At 37.1% G+C, this 22,066-nt stretch overlaps 1 protein-coding gene across 3 annotated transcripts in view; it reads left to right on the forward strand.

Moving 5' to 3' along the window:
* Positions 1-22,066, forward strand: part of LOC149258492 (alpha/beta-Hydrolases superfamily protein) — a 323,185-nt gene that overhangs the window by 188,373 nt on the left and 112,746 nt on the right. The window contains exons 4-9 of one of the 3 annotated variants that reach the window (XM_089415429.1): positions 3,276-3,558; positions 15,036-15,140; positions 15,489-15,632; positions 15,780-15,829; positions 15,918-16,015; positions 16,119-16,403. In XM_089415429.1, the coding sequence (XP_089271555.1) occupies positions 3,276-3,558; positions 15,036-15,140; positions 15,489-15,632; positions 15,780-15,829; positions 15,918-16,015; positions 16,119-16,403 (965 nt within the window). The remainder of the gene's footprint in view (positions 1-3,275; positions 3,559-15,035; positions 15,141-15,488; positions 15,633-15,779; positions 15,830-15,917; positions 16,016-16,118; positions 16,404-22,066) is intronic. The other 2 variants (XM_089415431.1, XM_089415433.1) reach the window with 2 other exon arrangements.

The following is a 22,066-nucleotide window of genomic DNA, read 5'->3' on the forward strand; positions in this document are numbered from 1 at the left end:
CGCAAAGCCTTTATATATATATATATATATATAAAATAAATAAAAATAAAAAGTAAACTTTTTTTTAATTAAAGGTTAAAAGAAAAGAAAGAGAGGTTATATCTATTTTATAAAAGAAAAAAAATTCAATATATACATTATAAAAAAAATAGGAATGTATTAGAAAAAATAAATTAAAAAAAAACACAATTATACAAATTAAGAAAAAAATGGGTTATTTACAAACCCTAAGTTCTTGGACGAACACAAAATAATTAGTATTCAACGAACAAATGGAGTCCAAATCGAAAATGATGAAGGAAGTCAATATGAGTTTCATACAACAATCATTATTTTGGACTAAATTTCCGTTTGGTATAACATACATTGAATATCCTTGGATTCATAAAAATTGCAAAGTATGTTGCCCAACATCTAGAAAATTATTTAGTGCAGAAGAATGTCAAGATGATGAACTGATGCAAATGACAGAACGAGAGGAAAAATTTGCAAAACTGGAACAAAATTTAACAAAAAAAGACTAAGGAAATTTTGTGTCTAAGGGACCATAGCCAAGAATTACTTGTGAAGGTCAAGAAGTCCAATGAACGAAAGAAAAAACTAGAAGAAGAAAAGGGATGTGTCGAGAAGAAATTCAATGAGATTCTATTAGAGAAGGAAGAAGAAAATTTGCGTTTAAAAGATCTGAACCAAAGGTTATTGGAACAAATCAGAGATCTAAAAGATGAGAAGCTTAAAAGTCAAGACATTGAAAATAAGGTTGATGAATCAGAAACCAAAGAAATCTTACGTCTGAGAAACCATAATCAAAGTCTACTCACTCAAATTAAGAAACTTGAGGATGATAAGCAATCATTAAAAAACAAGTTAGAAGAATTACTCACGAAAGAAGTATGAAAGTCTTTAGATGTAACAGTCCAAGTCGAAGAAAAGGAAACAAACACAGATCCCATTAATCTCACAATTCAGACAAATCCAAACCCAACTGAAGTAAGGACATACTCAGAAGTTGCAGTTCAAACGATGAAAAACCCAGGTGAAGATTTTGTAACCAACTCAACGACATCAGAACCTAAAGTAAGTCTAAATCTTGCCCCACACATGATAAGGGAAAGACAAACTCCTTATCTACATCCGAATCACAAAAGCAAACATTCTAATCAGTCTGCATATCTGTATCTCTCAAAACAAAAACAAGAAACTTATGTTTAGAAGGATACTGAAGTGCGTACAATTCAGTGCAGTGATAACGATTCATCACAAGTTTCTAGTAATCGAAAGATTCCACAAAACATTAATTTAGGATGGTCATAGCCTTTATCCGTGCAACAATTTTATATATCACTCCAAGGATCATATCAACTTGTATCAACAAAGATGACAGTTTTGAGACGAGAAGACATTAGAAACAGAAAAAGAGATCAAACCTTTTCATCAACAAGCTTTGAGGACAAAGCTTTTTGAAGAGGAAGGGAATGTTATTCAAATATATTAAATATAATGATGATAATTGTAATAATGATTAGTTAATTAGCAATTAGTGTTGAAGAGGTATGTCTAAATGGGACATGACTTTCCATGAAGAGACACCTGCCTAGTATATAAGCCACCCCCTCACTCTCATTTGTGTCATCATTCTTATTCATACATTTTAATATATAATTTTGTATCTTCAATGGAGATCTACATATTCCAAGTCTTTTGGAGTATTTTACTTGAAGAACAAACCTTGTTCGTTCCACTTACAACAAAAATACAACAAGAAGTTCCACTTATCTCTTCCCTGAAGAAACTTTTCTGAGGTCCTCTTAACTCTAAAATTTTTGGACTGATATTTAACTTCACACTGTCCTCTTTCCTTCTAGCGAAAATCTCGACCTATGAACAGCTACTTATACACAGGAAGTGATGCCTCTTAACTGTCACGAATTTTTCTGAAACTCAGGCTCAAATTCAATGTATATGCACAGGTTTTTTGGTGGCTGTTACCTCCCAGAATATGAGCAAAACCACACCCAGAAACGCTGCAAAAGTCTCACAGGTTTCCACTCCAGACAGACCCATGATTATTGCTGAATCTAACCTGTGAATCTCGCTGGCAATCACAGGAATATGAACAGGCTGAAAGAGATGAAATTCGAGCTGCTAGATCCCTGACTTAAGCTGAGAAGTAACTCAACATGTGAGGTACAAATGACAGTCCCTGCCTTGACAAACTTCAAGCTCCCTTGAAGACTTAAACTCGGTCCTGCTGAGAAGAAATTTGAACTGCTGTTGGTGATGGCTCTTGTTCTCTTCTGTAAGTTTTTCAAAGCTCTCCTCCTCCTATCTCCTTGCTCCTCGAACTCCTCCTTAGCTCTCCCTTACGTTCTTCTCAAGTCCCTGAGAGATGAATGATTAACCTCCTTTTTTCTTTTCCTCCCTTTTGTCTTCCTTTACTGAGAACCCTAAACCTAATGATCAAGGGCTGAGATTAAATCTCAGCTCATGAGATCAATGGTTGAGATCAAGCCCCCATTCTGACCCCTTTCTCATGTTGACACCCTCACTTAATAACATTCCTAGTACCTTTTAATGTTTTAGTTACCATGGTCACTTTTCTGTCATAAAGTGACTTTTAAAATATAAAAGTCACTTTAATACACACATGACTTTAATAAATTAAAATACATGGTACACAACTCATAAAAGGTACTTGAGCTCTTTGACATTAATAAAACACATAATGTCACTAGACAAAAGGATATTAATGTGTATTCCTAGGCCAAAAGGATAAATGCCTAAGAAACACTTCCTTGGTACCATTTTTCTCAACAAGATTTGTGCCCATATTTGGACAATCTTTGGAATGAACTTTTACCATTTGCAGTTTCTTCAGGTATGGAGTTAGTCTATTCTGGACTCTTATATGGATTGTTAAGTCCTTCAACTTGCACGATTGACCTATCACATTGTATCACGAAACTGCTTGATTTGTCAAAAGATAAAATACAAGGAATTCTAATTTTGTATTTAAGAAAAGTTTGATTCTTACTGTATTGTTTGAGGATATTCTGTATAATTTTCAGATATTACTGTACTTATTTTTGGGTGGGTCCCATTCGATTTCAAATGTAGTTTCATTTGATTAGTCTCATTGGGTATTATACTTGGGTGTCTGTTATATATTTTGGCAAAGATATTTATTTGTGGTTTCAGAAATTTGAACTTGGTAGATTTGTTCCTTCTCAAAGCATGAGATACAATTTATCTAATGATATGGTTATTTCTTACAGAGGATTTAGTTGTTAAAGATGCTAGGACAAACATCGTAGAATCACCCATTTCCTTTTCTGAAGGACATCCAGGCCATGCTTCCAATTCTGGTAACTGCTCTTGTTTATCTGTTGATAATGATGGTGCATCTGCAATATCTGCAAGTGAGAGCAGTAATAGTGTATCTGCAAGTGAAGGAAGAATAGCAGTCACTTCTGCTGTAGCATCACCAATGAATTTTTCAAATTCAGCATTGGTGGAAGCAACTCAGAGCTTTTGGAATGCCCCAAATTTTTTTAAAGGGTATGTTCTTGAGAACTCTTCCTCAATTTTTGTAAAACTTGAATCATCTTGATCTTCACTTATTACCTTTGTAAGCAATAGCAGTTAAGATTTCTTTATCTTGAAGTTATTTAATTTTAGCCTCCTTTATTTGGACTGTTGTAAATGAGTTTTTGAGTCTAATCTGAAGACTACTTTGTTTAACTTTAGCCATTAATGGTAATTTCTGAATTGGCATTTTAAAATTTCGCTCTCTCTATTAATTTGAGCTTAGAATAATATTTAAGTTGATCTGGATTCTTATTCACATAGAGTGTTTAAATTAAACTTCTGATGTGTCAGAATTGAAAGACGAATTTGTATAGCCTAGAAACTAGATTTTGATACTTTCATCTGTTGTGTTTCTCTTTCATTTTGAAAATCTGTAGAAGTTGAGTGTAACAAGCCAGAAATAATTCCTATCAGGTTTTGAAATGGCGGAGTTTTTCTTAATTTTTTTGGAAAATACATCATAGGTTCATCATAAATAAAATTACACGTGCATTAGGTTTGTCACATCCAGAAGCCAAAGAGTGCTGACATAAGATCCCCCTTCTGACATAAGCAGGGAGGGCTAGAATCACCGTTCTGCTCCAACTTGAAATAATAGATAATTATATTAATGTCCAATGAATGACCACAAAACTAGTTCAGTGGGACTGCTGAGAACAATGATGTCAACACAAAGCAGGAGCACCAAAACGTCTCCTAGATAAAGAACAAGAAGTAAAGTAAAAACATCAAGTATATATGCTAAAACATGGAAAAACCCTCGAATCAAAGTGCGGGCGGCCACAATGGGAGGGAGATGTACAAAGGGAAAGGATCTAGGGACTGGGTGATGGTCCATTAGATCTCTCTTTCTTAACATCTGAGGATGAATGAAGAAAACTCAAGATTATTTATTTTTTCCCTATAAAGGTATTCCTGGCTGAAATCTGGTTAGCTGGATCAGATATAAACGCAGAAACTTTTCCCAGGTTGAACATAGTATATGTCTGATGAAAAATTGTCTGACAATGCCATTTCAATGGGATGGAGATGCCTTTCAGTTTGATCATATCTCACATACTCGTGCTTTCATGCTGGATCATTCATTTGTTTGCAATCATGACTCCGTTGGGAGTGGGAGTGAAGCAAGAGTGCAAAGTGGGAAGCGGGGGAGTGAAGCAGAAGCTTCCTAAAAGACTTGGGGTGTGAAGCATTTTGGCAAAGTTTTTTATATAATATATATTTTAATATATTTTGATGCATACATATTAAAAAAAAACATGTGGAATGGTGAATTATTTGCAGAAAATATGAAAACATAGATTTTCTTTGTAGATTAATGAAAATCATTACAGCATCAATCATATAGTACACAAATAACGTCAGCCATATAGAAGTTATAGCAGCTGATAGCATTGTCATCAAATGATCAACCATAACATCAACCTTCAAGTTTCAACAGATGACATTTGTCATCAACAAATTGAAGCAGATATGTCAACCGTGAAGTGAAACAAGGCATCATGATTCATGACCAAAGAATTGCAATATGGAGTCCACAATTCATACTTCAAGTATCATAGACTGTTTACAAAATAGGTCATAATAAAAACAAATAATTCTAACTTAATAGAATCTGGATTTCAAACCTAAAGAGACAAGTAATTCTATCGTCTACTAGGCTTTCTTAAGGCTCTTGCCACTGGCAATTGCTGACTTCTTCTTTCATGGTCTATCAGCAACATGAAATGTTTTGAGATCATGCTCTCCTCCAAAGTGAGCTCCAAGAGCGGGGGGGCCTTGACAACTCCTAATGCAACTTGTTTCTTAATAAGATGGTCTATCGTTGAGTAAGTTGGATGAATCTTTGCATATAGCTCCTTGGTTTCATTGTTGATAAATGGCTTACGAAAGGATATAATTTCTAATCCTTCCAAACAAGGGTCCATGAGCATCCAATTTTAGCTTATACTAACAATCATACAAAATCATCTAATAAACTGGAATAAGAGAGTTGATTGATTGCTCAAGTATTTTGAGATTTATAAAGGTTATCCAAGATAATGAGTTACCTGTGTTCCTATCCCACAAATCTTATATATGAAAGGCTTAGATCACCAACTATTTTCCTACAAAGGAAGGAATGAACCTAATATGGTCTCATTTCATTAAGAAAGTCCAAATCAATGATATAGCCATATCCCATCCTCAACGATAGTTCACATTGTTGAGAATTATAGCTCAGACAAAATCTTCTACACAGATTTATTATGAACATGTGAGTAATTTGATATATTTTCTAAAAGTGATTCTATTTTGTAATTCGCTAAGGTAAAACAAGTGAAAGTCTTATATTTAGCTGTTAAGAACTTATGTTTAAAAAGTTGTATCTCATACATGCATGACTTAGACTAGGAGTAAACTCAAAAATAGATTTGGGTTTTGATGTTAGTAAAAATTATGGAGACATGTCAAGGTGGAAGTTTTGAACATGCATTTGAGTTGTTGAGCACGTTGAATGAGAGCAAGAGTGAGAGAGAGAGAGGGAGAAAGAGGAGAGAGAGAGAGTAGGCAACCAGGAAAGAGGCATTTTTGTGTAGTGTTTAGTTTTGTAGAGGTTATGTATAGTTGTACAAATAGGACTGTATGGATCCATATAGTTGCACGGACAATTTGTAAAGGTCTCAATATAGTCTATGTAGTTGCCTATACAATAGGCCATACTTCTCAGGAAGATCATTATGCTCAGTTTAGGGCGATTTCAATAACCATGTAGTGTTGTTTTTTAGTAGGCAGCTTCTGAAGGTTTCCTTGCAAGTTTTTTCTCGAAGGAATGAAAAACTAACGTTGAAAGAGTAATTACTTGTGTATGTATGAAATTGATTTATTATTTTGCTATTTAATATTCAGCTATTGCGTGATTGGTGCTATGGTTTGAATTTAGTTTCAACATTAATTAAATTCAATGATTATTTATTTAATTGAGATCATAAGGACTTTAGTCACTATTGCCTCAAAATCTAGTAGGCAAAGGCCAGATCTTTTTGCAACAATGAGGTAGATAGCCACTGTCACCTCAACAATCTTCCTCTTGCTTTTTAGTGGAGTTTCACCATAAAGGAGGCTTCACAATGAACACCTAAGAGGATACTCTATGTTATATGGTTCAAGGTGATAAAAAGCATAGGCTAAGGTAGTGATAGTCAATGTTGGAAAATGGCTCAATTATGGAATAGTCTATTGATATGTAGCAACAAAGGAATTCCTAGGCACATATGAGTCAAAGAAAGGGTTTACTAATTAAGCCTCAAGTTGAAGCCCTTGCTAGGGTTAGGGTTTCTAGGGTACAAAAATATTTAGGGAAGGATGATGTCAACCCTCCTAGGGGAAGTTTCACCATGAAAACGACTAGATTTTGAGTAAAAGGATCATGAAGGCAAAACTTAATTTTATTACCATTAACACCCATACACAATTGCCCTAAATCAATTCAGCCCTAGCTAAATGCCCTATTGACTACGCAGTCCTGAGTGAGGATGACGCAGTCCCTCCAATCTGCAGTTTGAACTGGGTGTATGACTGACTATACTGCTCCAAATTTCCTCCACAAGATGACAATTCAAAGTGGGCAATGGAAGCCCTCCTAGGGTGGCACCTGAAGTCGACCGAAGAGAGGGATGAGCTTCACTCCTTGGGAAGCTCTTGTGCTGAACAACACTTTGTAGCTTAGCTAAATAGCCAAAGCAACAATGAAATTCTTCAAATGATCAAAAAGCCCCAAATGCTGCTCACTTCATCCTATTTATGCTTGCTCCCTTGGGCCCCATGTGGGTCCCATCAAATATTTCGATCCCCACTTAGGAAATTCGAATTGCCTTCATGGGGTGCATATTTTTGGGTGGGTGAGTGGCCCCCACAATCCACTAAAAGCACATCGACCCCCTTTTCCTAAGTTCTCCCACATATTTTCCTAAAGCCAAAACTATCAAAATTGCCAAAATTGGTTTTCTCCTCACCTTGGGAAAATTATTAGGAAGGGATATTACATAACCCCTTGTCCACTACTTTTAGGAGTCCTATTTCTCATTATGGCACCTATGGACTTCATCAAGCTTCTTAGAAGGCCCAACGACATGTACTATTGATTATTCGACCTCTTGAGAGGCTTATTCTTTTGTTTATGAGCTAGTTTGGTGGGCTTGTCACCAAAAGTTGGTTATTTTGCACATTATTTTGTTCTAGGGGCTAATGTAGGCCTAATTAGCTAAATTGAACTCATTAGAAGTGTATAAATACAAGTGGTGTGAATTCATTTTAGCATCATCACTTGGATTGGATCATATCTACTTGTGAGATTTTCGCTATCTTTTCAGGATTAGATTTTTGGGATGAATGGATGAATTTCGAATTGTTATGCAACTAGCTCACAAAATAGAAGAAAAGATAGAGCAACGATTTCAAAATCAGCCTCTTCGAGGGGGAAACCTCCTTTACATTACACAAATGAACAATTCTTGGATGATACAAATGAGAAGACCTCTTTTCTATATATAGGAGTCTAAGGGGTCCCAATACAATTAGAGCCTACAAAACAATAATATTGTAGGGGCACAAAAATAACAATAGTGGGCTTCTATGGGGCATAATAATAACATGGGGACTATATGGGCACAATAATACAATAAGGGGGTTTGCACTAATAACAATAGGGGGTTACACTAGTAGTATAGGGACCTAACACGTTTGGTTAATCTTGTTTTCCTTGGAGCTTCTATGATTGACATATCTTGATGATTGGATATATTCTTCTTACATGTAAGTACCATGTTAATGCTATTTTGATTATTTATGTTGTTGCATTCATGATCTTGGGAAATTGAATCTTTAGACAATGATATATCATGTATGGGCCATGTTTGAATGAATGAATGTTCCTAGAGACATTTTGTCTTGATAAGTTACCAAATATTGTTGAACGAAGTATAAAGACCTTGAAGCTCCTTCCATTAAGCCCTAATGCCCAACAAAGTTGCTTTTTAGGCCTCCTTGACAAGTGGAAATAAATCCAAACTCTTGATCTTCCATGACTCCATCTCTCCCAAAGGATTAGGCACTGGTCCTCCATAGGTGATCACCTTAAAGCATATTTTTTTGCACCTTCTCTCTTTCTTTCTAGGCCTAGCCTACATAGGTCACCTAGGGCATCACTTATCTCACAATCTAGCCATCCAAATACTTCGATTTTTGGTCCACAACTGCGTTGGAGTTTGCTCTAGAGGCCCTCCAAATTTGAAGCAAATCCGACGGTGGGATCTTGAGATATTGCAAGCCCTAGCTCGAGGACCATTTCTTGCCCTAGGTTTCCCTTGGCTAGTGACCTCATTGGGATTATTGCATCAAATTCAAAGAAAATTTCTCCTTTAATCCCTTTCTCCCCCCCTCAATTAGGTCAAGCACACCCTTGGTTGATAAATTCCATCCCCTTGACCTAATTCTAGGTCCACTTGGTCTCGTGTGGTCCCACAACCTTTTGAAGATAATTCCACAAAGACCACTTGGTATCCAAGTTTCCACAAGGATCTTAGGGTCTAGGAATCTCCTTGATAAGTCATATACTCAAACCCTAGCCCTTGGGATTCTCCCAAGCCCTTCCTAGAGAGCCTTTCATCTTGCTTTCCAAGCAAGCTAGCCATATATTTGAGCCTCTCTTGTGAATAGGCTTCTAGGATCACCTTTCACCCTATCATTGATCCATTCATCTTCATGATCCTCATTATACCGAGTCTCCTCCCATCGATGAAAGTCTGTAAAGAGCAGGGAGCCTTAGCTGAGGTGACAGTGGGCTATCGCTCCATTGTTGCCCTTGACCTAGTAGTTGCCCTATAAGATCCCCTCCTAGGACCCTTGCTAGTTTGAGCAGTAACAATCTTCACTCCAATCTTCGGATCAGCTGCAGATCTGATCTCCAATAATACTGCTGAAGCTCCATGAGATTTCTGGGTGAATTCTCCTCAGTGTTGGGTTGGATTTTCGTCCAACTCAACAGGAAACCCAAGGGTTTTCGTCTCGGGGCTTGCTGAGGTTGAGGATCACGTTCCTAAAACCTCTCTGCGAGGTCCTCATTTTACTTAATATAAATCTATCTTGACAATTATATCAACATCCTTGATTTGCCTTGAGTTTATCATGAATCAGACATAGAATTTGGAAAGTAAGTGCAAAGGAATACCTGGAAATCAGCTTGAAGACGATTCCAATTTGCTCTCGCTCCCGTTCTATTACTAAAAGACCGAAACCACCCAGCCAAGATGAGTACAGTCTTGGTATTCAACTCCAAAACATTTCCCAATTGGAGTATTTCGGTCCCCCGTGCCCAAAAGCTTCAAGAGTAATGTAATCCCAACTCTGATTTAGATCTCTAAATTCTCATTCTCATCCTCCTCTTCCAGCAAAAATCTCCTCTCTCTATCTCTGCGTGCTTGGGATAAATAACCCTACTAGGCAGTCACCGCCCTTTTCAGATTTGATTTGGCAGATTACCTTACGTGTAGAGTGAGGTGAGGATAAACATATAATTCTTAAGTCATTGTCATGTTCTAAACTTTAATAATTTTATGTTTTATAAAATTTAATAATATTTTATCTTTTATAAAAATTTTAATTATAATAACAGATTCAATAGTTATCAAATATTCATGATATTACTTTAAAAACTTTAACTTATATAAATATATATTTATATACATATGTCATATATATATTAACAATAATTAACTTATAACTTTAAACTTTATAATGACCATTTTTTATATTAGAATGATTGGAATTATAAATTTTATTTAACACCTTATAAGTATGAAGTGTTTCATATGTATTTTTTGAATGTCGGGTTTTAGGTAATAACTCTCTTCTGGATCATTTAGGTGTTTAGTCCCCTTTTTATACATTTAAACATTTTTTCTTAATTATTTAGTAAGTATACTAGTGCAAGACATGTGATGTGTGCATATGTAGCTATCATATGCATACTAATACTTTTTTGCTTATAGATTGAAATGGGTCATTACACTCTCCAACAAGAAAATATCACAACTCCAAGATGTCCCAAATGATTTATTCTCCCTGCTTTTAAAGGCTTGATGGATCTTTCTCTCGCTTTCTAGAAGCACTTTTATTATTATTTTATTTCCTGCTCTAGAAATTTCTCCTCTTATCCTTATCTTGAGTGACCTTTTATTTTATTTTACTTTGTGAGGCCGGATCCAGTTTGCAAAAGTTGAGGGTTTATCTCAGCTATTCTCTAGTTATTCGTATGGCCATGTAATATCGATATTTTATACTAATAATAAAAGTTGGGATTTGCTGCATATGTTTCATTTTGTATTTTGCCGAATATTTTATCGTTGCCGTGTTCTGGGTTTTATTTGCTGGTGCATATTGGTGTAATCTTTGTGGAGTTTTGATTAAAAATTAATGACATAAATTTTATAAAGGAAATTCCCTGTAATTTAACGAAGATATCCAGGCGGGATATTACACTAAAACACCAAGCAATAGTAGAAGACCTTCTGATGGTACTCACATCAACTTGGGATCTACATGAGTGTAGTGACCCATCATTAATATAGAGAGCACGAGAATATTAGCATGCATACGATGCATGCATATGATAGCTACATATGCATGTATCGCATGCACTGCACCAGTAGCATATTATTCACAGTTTCCCCTACTTATTCTTACGGCAATGGAATGGAAGTCAAAGGCTCAACCGAGTGATAATTCTACAAGGGGATTACTTCCAATTTCAACTTGTTCCTTCTACAAGATTGAAGCTTAGTCTTCTGGAGAGAGCAAATCATGCACTCTTTTTCAATGGCCTGGTTACAGTTACAAATAGCTTTTCCAGAAACGTAGGCCATGAGGATTGCAGCTATACGTCTTCGGAGGCACCTAGAAATCTTTGATCACCGAGCTGTTCTGCAGTCAATAGGAACGGATGCTACGCAACATTCAGACCTAATTTAGCAATTCTTATAAGTGATGAATACAACCTGAGCAAGGGTTCCATGAGCATCAATTCAACCTATAGGGCTAAGGTATTGAAAGAGTACTACCATTAAAACATAGAGCAGTGTTCGGTGTATTATTGTTAAAGGAAATGTTGAGTACAAAATATGTTCCCCAAATGTGTTGCATACCATACTTTGAGCTAGGTATTTCAAACAATTTATATATAAAAGAGCACAACAAATGACATTATTGTTAAAAAGAAGGAATTGAGATTTGTCTTTGCTAATGACTATCCATATGATGCATTTTGTTACCAAGTAAGACAATAACCCAGCTAGTTGTTACTGGAGCAAACACATACAGATCAATGAATGTTTGAAACATAACGATATGTGCTCGTAAGATCAAATACCAAGTGTCAGTTAGCAATCTAAAGTCATGAGTTTTATGCACAAACAATACACGAAAGAATGATTGTAGTGTAATATGAAAGCTGATGACATGAATAGATTATGGCAAGGTATGTTATACTTTAGATGACATGTATGAAATATACATAAGCTATGTGTTTTTGAAAATAGTAATGCACATGTTATAAATGCATGGACAAGTGTTTATGATTGCAGATAAAATCCGTTACCAATGACCACGTGATGACAGAAACTTCAGAACAATTAAGGCTCAAAAAGATTCCATGATAGGGTATTAACCCTGATTCTACTGGGAGGGGTGGAGGTGTTGCCCACCGTTTATCCTCCGAACCCTGGAGTCATGGGAGGACTGTGCGAGTCACGCTCCCCTAGACGTGTGATGATGATTGCCAGATGCCTACTAGGGATCAGGTCGGTATAGCCAACGCTGTCACCCTTGGAGTTTATGAATGGTAAGGTCAGTATAACTGACGCCATGGCATACTCCAGTAGAGGACGGATAGGATGGGAGCGGAAGAGATTAGGAAGGATAGGATGATGTAGTGATAGCCTGGGGGGCCTGATGAAGTAAGACATGATCATTAAGTTATAAACCTAAAAGTATTCAAAACGCCAATTTTATAGTGTTCTCTCATTAAGTAAAAATTTAACCTCAATACGCAAATCCGAACAAGAATGTACTAATCACTATTATAAGTATTGAACTCTAACTTCGGGACGAAGTTTTCTGAAGGAGGGGTGTATGTAGTGACCCATCATTAATATAGAGAGCACGAGAATATTAGCATGCATACGATGCATGCATATGATAGCTACATATGCATGTATCGCATGCACTGCACTAGTAGCTATATTCTAAATTACCTAAAATATTAAATATCCTGACACCCCTTCATATAGAAAAGTCGCATTCACCCATTAACACATATTACTTAATGCCTCATGATTAATGAGCGATTACCAATGATATTAAGTTTAAAAGTATAAAGTAAAAGGGTTATAAAGAAAATAAATGTAAAGAATTATGTAAATTCTTAAAAATCAGGTTATATAATTATCTATTTGAGCAATTTTTAAATAAAGTATGAGAATGAATTATTAAAGAGATAAATTAAATCAAAATAAAGCCCTACGTATGAACTTAGGACTTTTTAATTAAACATATAAAAATCTTAAGCAAAGTGAAATGGCACATGTCAAAATATCCTTAAGAAAAGATACGACTCTGCATGTTGAGAGGTGTCGTTGAGAAGGGAAGTGGTGGGCTCATAGGTGGAGAGAGCAACCACCGCTAATAAATGGTACATAAGGAGAGGCCGAAAGGGAGGAGAGGGGGTCCGTGTTCTTTGCCTGAGAGGCTATTTGCTGTGAGTGGGAAAAACTGATTCGGGTGCTGTTGGAGGAGGAAGGAGAAATTTATACATACTGGTCATGATTCGGAACTATTGAGCCTTGCTTGTTTTGGAAGTTTCTGGGCACGGGGGAACCGTATGCATCGGTTGAGAAGCATACTGGATCGAGTATCTAGGTATATTCGGTTTGGCTGGGTGGTTTTTGGTCATTCGGTAACGAGAGCGCTGGAGCAGTTCTGAAGCACCCTCACCGCAACAGCCGTAGCAGGCCAGGTAAGTACTTCATCAAATCAATAATACCATTTCAAACAGTTCAATAATCTTTACAGCTTTACAGTTCAGTAATGGCTCTTTAATTTAGCACAGTCATTACAATGAGCTTCATCTTTATACATATATATGAAGTTTTCAACTGTCCAAAATTGTCTCTATTGCAGATTTGATTTTAATCGATCTATTTCTCCATGGTTTGGTGATTTAACATTAATATTGAACATTAAGTGACTTAACATTAATAGTGAAGAAGGTAGATAAGATTTGCTGTTGTATTTATGGCTGTCATAAAGTGAATTTCAAATCTGTTTTATGCACGAATTGCCTCAGAAAGATGAAAGCCTGAAACATGTTGGCACACTGTGGTATTTTTTCTCTTGAATTGCTTAGTGGATTGGGGTTGTTAAGAGATGAAATATTGTTCATTGTTGCTATATTTTTATTCATATTTCATAACATCCCTAAGGATGCAAGTTCACAGGGTTGAGTTCTGGGAAACCTCTAGGAAAAAGGTGAAATTTTCTAAGCTATGTTATCTGCCCTATTGCAGAAAATTTATACATCTCCATCCCTGGTAGTAGAAACTGTGCAACATAGTATGACATACTCCACAGTTTGATCTCTGGGACTAGCCAACCTTAGAAAACACCATAATTTCAATATCTAAATCTACCAAATGACTTTGTATTGAATATTGACACACATAGCGATAACATTGCTCCAGTAACCCATGGGGTGTAGACCAGTTGGTTTGAGTCCTCACCAGTTCTCAAGCTGAAACCTTGGGAGGGGGGGAGGATTTGAGAGGATGGAAACCACTTTTGGGGGAATTAAACTATCCCAAGGGGTGTCCAAGCTTGATTGAGCTTCACACAATCCTGGTGATACCATCCCTCTAGTGGCTGGATTGTTCTTCCATCCAATAGACTGGCTGGCACCGGCCTAGGCTCAGCCTAGTTACACCAAAAAAAAAAAATCATTGCTCTAGTAACCTTGATTAGACGTTTTCTAGCGATTCACACATCCTTAAGTATCTTTCCAACTCTTTATAAATATTGATGCTTCTAGAGGGACTTTTTTCAGAATTGAAGGCGGGTCCTATTGGGAATATCTAGAACTTGATTACAAAATAGCAAAACGGAGAGGCATGAAGTAAAATCAACTATTCCATCATAACCAGATTAATTAGCCTTATCCATGCTTGTTAGAGTCAATCTTATTTGTAATTAGTTTTTCTAGAGTTGACTGAAATGTACTTTTCTTGTTTATTAACTCATTTGTTGATGTTATTGGAACACCGTGTTTTCCTGCTGAGAGGTTTCAGGAGTGACTGCTGCTTTTAGCTTTGTGATTCCTTTGAGTAGTTCACTTCACCTTATGCAAAGATTCGTTGGTGCAGGTTGATGTTTCCCATATTTGGTTTCAAATTTGCTTGGAGATTGGCATTTACATGTGTAAGAAGTTCTTATAGTCATGTAAGACGTGCCCACAGACAAATGAGAAGGTATAAACTAGGATGTAGGGAACACACATTATCTGGAACCTTACCCACTTGTTCTACTTCAGAGTGAACTTTATTGCTGCAAGTAACAAATTTTCTGTATGTCAGACTCTCTGGCACCTTCCTTTAATTTGTATTTAAAAAACCAGCTTTTCATCAATCCCTTGGAGTCATGGTTGATAAACATTACCTCCTTTTTGTGGATACATTCTTTGCAATAATTTTACCAAGATATGTGCAGTATATACTTACGTGGAATGTTAGTTATCTTACCATCTTGTGTATGAAGGCCTGTTAACATGTATTTTACAAATAAAAGTGTTTTTTCTGTACTTTTATAATGGCTGACAGAGGTAGCTTAACTAGGCTGGTTGCTAGGGTGCAAACCACTTTGCGAGGCTCTGCCAATGACATAGGATGGCTACTGCGCACTCCTGGAATGCCTTCAGTTGAAGATGGCACAAGCAGATTCATGGAGTTGCTGGAAAGGATAAGGTAATTGATTGCTTTATCAGTGCCTGTTTCTTATCTTTTCAATGTTCAGGATAAATGAATTTGATCTTTTCTTCAGGATGAGAAAACCTACTGCAAACATTTTATCCTTCATTTAGCCATGAGAACTCATGATTTCCTTGTCCTCAGAATTGGTGAGCATATGTTGCCTGACACACTGGTCTATCTACTGGTTCCAGGTAATTTGGTTATAATTGACATGGATCAATATTTGATGCTCTCTTTTGGATTTACTAAGATATGATATATGTCGTTTCCTTATGACAGGGCTGTTTAGCAATCATGGCCCACTATATTTTGTTGACACGAAAAAAGTATTCTCAAAGCTGGGCCTTGCTTGTCATATTGCAAAGATTCATAGTGAGGTATTTTCTGTTTCATCTAAACAAAAACAACTTACTGGTGCTTTTAAGGCAATCAGGAAGTCAATGGAGTATTTAAATCACATTTATTTGATAAAAATGGCAGGCTTCAGTAGAAACAAATGCCTGGGAATTGAAGCAGTATATTGAAGAGCTTTATTGGGGTTCAGGTAAACGTGTAATGCTACTTGGTCACAGTAAAGGAGGAGTAGATGCAGCAGCAGCTCTGGCCATGTACTGGCCTGACCTTAAGGATAAGGTTGCTGGATTAGCATTGGTGCAGAGCCCATATGGTGGTAGCCCAATTGCTTCTGATATTCTGAGAGAAGGCCAAATTGCCGATATTGAAACAAGGCGCATAATGGAACTTTTAATATGTAAAGTGATTAAGGTATGCTATTTTGTATTATTCCAAAATCATTTCATTTCTCTTCCAATCACAACTCTTGGGTGCTTACCTGGTGCCCATATTATCTTATGTAAGCCATAAGATTTGACAATCATTGAAGTAAAGACATTCATCACAAGTGGTTAGAAGTTTAATTAGACTTAGTCGATTTAGCAGCAACATTTGAGTACAGCATCCAATAATTTTGATTAGTCTTGGTTCCTCAATGAAACTAGAATGGTAGTTCTCTAGGTCTGTCTATGGTCGAGTGTGATTGTATTAGTTGCACAGGTTATCAAAATAACTGACTCTTTACATTGTTGTGATATTTTGTTTATTCATTCAAAACATTGCATTTTTATTTTTTAGTTGGAAAGTTCAATCTCTTTATAATTTTGTGAATGCTGTAGCTGTAGGAAATGAACTGCTACTTCAGGGAAGATTTGGCCTGTTTATAATCTAGAATTAATGCTAGCTGTAGGAAATTAACTACTCCTCTAGGGGGCCTTGGAATTTGGTGAAGAGGCTAAGACACATGAGTTCTCAAGAACCCAGAAACCGTCTGGTGAAATTCCACCTGGATTGTATTTTATTTAAATAATTAATATATTTAATGGAGTTCTTGTTGATTTGGGGTAGCATCGGATGTGCTCTAGCCACGAAAATTGGTGGAGAGGCTAAGACACATAAGATCTCCAATACCCAGAAAGGGTTTGGGCAGATTCTAAACAGTTTGGGAGATATTAAAATAATGAATATTTTTAATGGAGTCCCCAAGTCTAAACTTAGGGAAAATAAAATATTAATGTGAATTAATATAAAACTGTTATAGAATGCTCCAAAAGTCATGGATCAAGCTAGATCTAATCTTAGCCGTTGATTAGGGACTTAATCTCGGCCATTGATTTGTTAATGAGAAAAGTATAAGAAGAGACTTGAGGGTCACTTGAAGAACACACCAAGAGATCAAGATTTCAACTTTCTGGGGCTGGGTTTGCTGAGAAAGTTGAGAGAGTGATCAGAGTTGTAGCTGAGGGGCAGCGAATACATGAGCAGAGAGGTAGAGATAGCATTGGGAGGATCAGCGCAGTAGCCGGAGAGAGGGACGTAGAAATAGCCGGGGTTAGCCAGTCTTGTGCCGGAATAGCCGGAAGAAGCGGGAGAGCTGACACAAAGGGCAGAAGCTGAAATTGCTGGAACAACCGGGAAAGCTGACATAGAGGGTAGAAATCGAAACTGTCGGGAACAGCCGGAATTGCTGGGAACTGCCGCAACAGCGGGGAAAGCTGACGTAGAGGGCAGAAGCGGAATCGCTGGGAACAATCAAAGCTGTCGGGAACTGCCGGAACAGCTGGGAAAGCTGACGCAGAGGGCAGAAGCCGAAACTGCCGGGAATAGCCGGAACTGCTGGGAGAGCTGATGTAGTCCCTAGAGGCTGACGCGGGGGTTTCGAGGGGCAGATTGGAGTTGTGGAGCTGCCAGAGTGTTTATCTAGGGTTTCAGCTGGAATATCATATCTGCTTTCGAGTAGAGAGGTACTACTACCGAGATTTTTCTTTGTTGGGTGAGCCGGATTTGGCACCCAAATTGTAGTATGAAACTGCTTAATAAATCAAACCCTCAGATAGTTGCACCGGTTTTCCTGCATTGTGTTTTTCCGGGGACATTAGTCCAAAAGCAACAGTGTCACTTGTGTGCTTGTTTCTGTTTCCTTCAGTTGACGATCTGTAATGTGTTGAGCATGTACTTGTATTTATTTCCAGTAATTACATGGTAAATAACTTGTTAATTAGCAGAACAAGTAGGTAGGAATAAATCAGTAAAGTACATGAAGGGTTTCTAATAGCTAGACTTAGAAATTCCATCAGTTCTTAAGTCTAAACTTAGGGAAATTAAAATATTAATGGGTATTAATTAAAATATGGGTGAGAATGATCTAGAAGGCGGATCAAGTCATGTTTTAATCTTAGCCATTGATTAGAGACTTAATCTCGGTTGTTGAAGACTCAACAGGAAAAGTATAAAATGGAGGCTTGGGGTTCACTTGAAGACACAGAGAGAGTTGATCAGTCAGTTTGATTTTCCTAGGGCAGGGTTTGCTAAGGAATTCGAACCAGTGATCAAGCAGAGAGGATCAAAGGCAGCATTGGAAGGAAGTGATTTCCAGTTCCAGTGAATACGCAGAGAGGGATATCAGAGTCAGCGCTGGTCCAAGAAGGGATAATGCAGCAGCTGAAGGAGATTGACACAGAGAGTCAGCGCAATAGCCAGAGGTAGTTGACGCCGAAGTGTTGGGGATGAGAAGAGTTCAGTGCCGGAAATCACAGTAGATGACTGGCAGGAGAAATCTCGATTTCTCAGCAGCAGAAGCAGCAACAATCCAGGTTGACGCAGTCAGAGGGAGCCTCCACGTAGAAATCATGCAGACCCCGTGTAGGCTCACGCAGAGACTGCGCAGTGGGCTAGGAACAGAGCAAAATCTCAAGAATCAGTGTGAGAGAATTTTCAGTTACCTTCTCTGAGTGGATTGTTGTTTTTCTCTAGGGAATCCAAATTGTGTTAAGATATTTATTGCCAATAATCAGAATCCTCAGATTTGCTGTGCTGGTTTTCCCACATTGGGTTTTTCCGGGGACGATTGTCCAAAAACAAGTGTGTCAATGTGATTGTTCATATGATGATGTTTCTCTTGCCTTTTAATTTTCAGTTCTTAATTTGTGAAGTCTGTATCTGAATTTATTTTGGTATTTACTGAAGCTTTGGTGAATAACTTATTATAAATAAGTAGGAGAAATAAATCAATTATTGCAACAATTTTTCACATTTATGATCTATAATTAATCATAAACTGTTTGGACTAATAATTCAATATTTGAAAAAAAATGCTCTTACACAATACAAAATGAAAGATGAAGAGATATAAGATAGGATAAAATAAGATAATTATTAATGTCCACAATTGACAAAGGAATAGGTCAATAGGACTAGATATAACGATCAGTGGCAACTGGCAACTGAACAGCGGGAGGGGAAGAAACTCATGATGGAATTTCTGGAGTCCATAAGTTGGGGTGAGTGGGTTTGGCTTTAAGATCTTCTAAGGGTGACATGTCTGCTGTTGATGTGAGAATAAGTTTGTTGTCTCATAGATCTATTATCATCGAACTCACAGGTGGTGGAGTCAGCCTATAGCTTAGTGCCTCCACCAATAGAGATGCGATAAAAGAAAGAAAGAGGAAATGAGCTAATAGAACTGGGATTGGCGATGAATTATTATTAATGTCCAATTAATGGCCACAATAAGTAGATCAATGGGACTAAAAAGTACATATTGTTTAAGTGCATAGTGGGAGTGCAAAAGAAGCTCCTATTGTTAGTCTCTAAAAAGTACAAAAGGAGTTTTGCAAAGCTAAAAGGTGTACAAAATAAGCACAAGAATAAACAAAACCATGAGAAGTAGAAAGGATGTCAAGGTGTGCTAGACCTAGAGGGTGATGTTGGATAATGAGAGAGAGAGAGAGAGAGAGAGAGAGAGAAGGCTCTTTAATGGAGTCGTTATTGACCATGAAGGGTCAGGTGCACTGTTTGAGAATGTTGTCAGGATAGTACCTTGGACTGATGGGCCAGGGTTGTGAAATCCTAGAGGGAATTTTGGGAGGAGCCTTAGATAGAGGTTGTCCATGCCTAACAGCCAAGGCTAAGGGAAAGAATCTTCAAATAAAGGGATGGTTATTGAGGCAAACGAAGTGAGGGATACTGTAAGAACCATGAATGACTAATAAAAACAACATGAAATGTTTATGAACTATATATTTAATAAATTAATGAATAATGGTTTACAATCCCCTATGACAATACACACACACATACACATACACAATGTTGATTTTTAAAGTACCTTGGACAAGTGGTTTTCTATGGGTTACTCTCTACATAAGGAAAAGTGTCTAAAATAATTATTTTCCTAGGTGTGACTTTATAAAGTGAAAGTGACTTTATAAGTGGTAAAGTCAATGTTAAATTATAAAGTGAAAAGTGACTTTAGATATAAAGTACAATGTGGGTACTTCATTTAATGGGTGAGTTAAAAAATAGAAAGTGAGAATTAAATGCACATTTATTCTCATCTCTTGATCTAAATGAATCTGAGCCATTAGATCTTAGGGTTGCCCAAAAGTCATTTAGGGAAACAAAAGGGGGAAAAGAAAAGAGAGACTGCATTCATTCTTCATGAGCAGATTGGAGAAAAGAGGCTGAGAGCTGGAGAAAAGTTCTGAAGGAGAAATTTGTTGCAGCAAGCTGAAGGAGTGATTTTTGGGCAAAGATGGGCATGGAAATCAAGGCATAGAAGACAACAGAAGGTACAGTACGAATAACATTTAATGTTGTGAGTTGCACGCTGTTCGAGAGAAGTTTTTGAGGAATTTTTTTTGAAAAAAAATCCTTACAGTCTGTTCAGCAGTAAGGAAATCCGTACAGTACAGCCCGTACAGTTGTATTCGTACAGTACATATTTTTAACCTCAAGTGGGCACAAAAATCAAGGCAAAGTGGGCATGGTTTTCAAGGAGTTTTGGGCTGAAGAGATAAGTTGTATTTCGCTGTTTTGTTTTGTCTGCAAATATATTTTTCCTGAACTTGAAAGATAAATAAATTTGAAGAGCTCTCTAAGTTGACCAAAAATCTGTGTGTATTTTTATGTGTGTTGCTAGTCTGTTTATGTCCATATTTATTTTCAGCATGTGTTGAGAGCCCCATGTGTTTTAATCTGAAAAATTCATTTCCAGAATTCTATATGTTGAATTTATGTTTATGGGAAAGGACATTTAACTGAATGGGAGTGATAAGGTGAAATTAAAACCGGGTTGGGATTGCAGGAAACATTTTAGTCATCAAATTTCAACATGGTACTAGAGGTACAGGCTGAAAATTCCAGTTTGAACAGTAGACAGTGGTTTGGGACAGCAAATAGTGGTTTGGACAACAAACTGAATTTTTGGACAATAAACTCAGTTTGGACAACAAACTGATATTGGGGACAGCAAGGTGAAATTTCACAGACTGAACTTTTGGGACAACAAGGTGTGCTGGAAAGTTCATTTCTCTGTTTTCTTGGTTTTGTAAATTTTGGACAGCAGTGATGGCCATGTTCTTAAGGATAGAGGATAGCCTGGATGGGATATCCAACTATGATGTTTGGAAGGACAAAATTCAGATAGTGTTTGAGAGGAAACACATGCATATCGGAGGTGGACAACTCTAACCACTCTCTATCAGAGTACCATTGAGAGCAGGAAGATGGTACTCAAAGAACAATTGAAGAACATTAGGATGACAAAGGCTGAAAGTGTAGTTCATTATCTTGGGAGGGTCAAACAGGTAAGTGATGATTTGACTGCTATTGGTGAGGCAGTTGCACCCACAGAGTTAGTCAGGATAGCTGTAGTGGAACTCCCTAAGTCTTGGGAGGTCTTTGGAGATGATTTTACCTCTAGGGAGAGTCTTCCTAATTGGGACAAATTTTGGGATGATTGTGTGTAGCATGAGATACAGAACACTGATAGTGGTGTGGTGAAGATAGCAGATGAGGAGGATATAGCCTTGACAACCAGGGGGAAGAACAAAGGGAAGGCCAAGAAAGGGGTCTCATCAGATGGGGCTAAGGGA

Source organism: Pinus tabuliformis, chromosome 6 (assembly GCF_031772625.1).
Source record: "Pinus tabuliformis cultivar Carrire ecotype Pingquan chromosome 6, CPIR1, whole genome shotgun sequence".
Lineage (NCBI taxonomy): Eukaryota > Viridiplantae > Streptophyta > Pinopsida > Pinales > Pinaceae > Pinus > Pinus tabuliformis.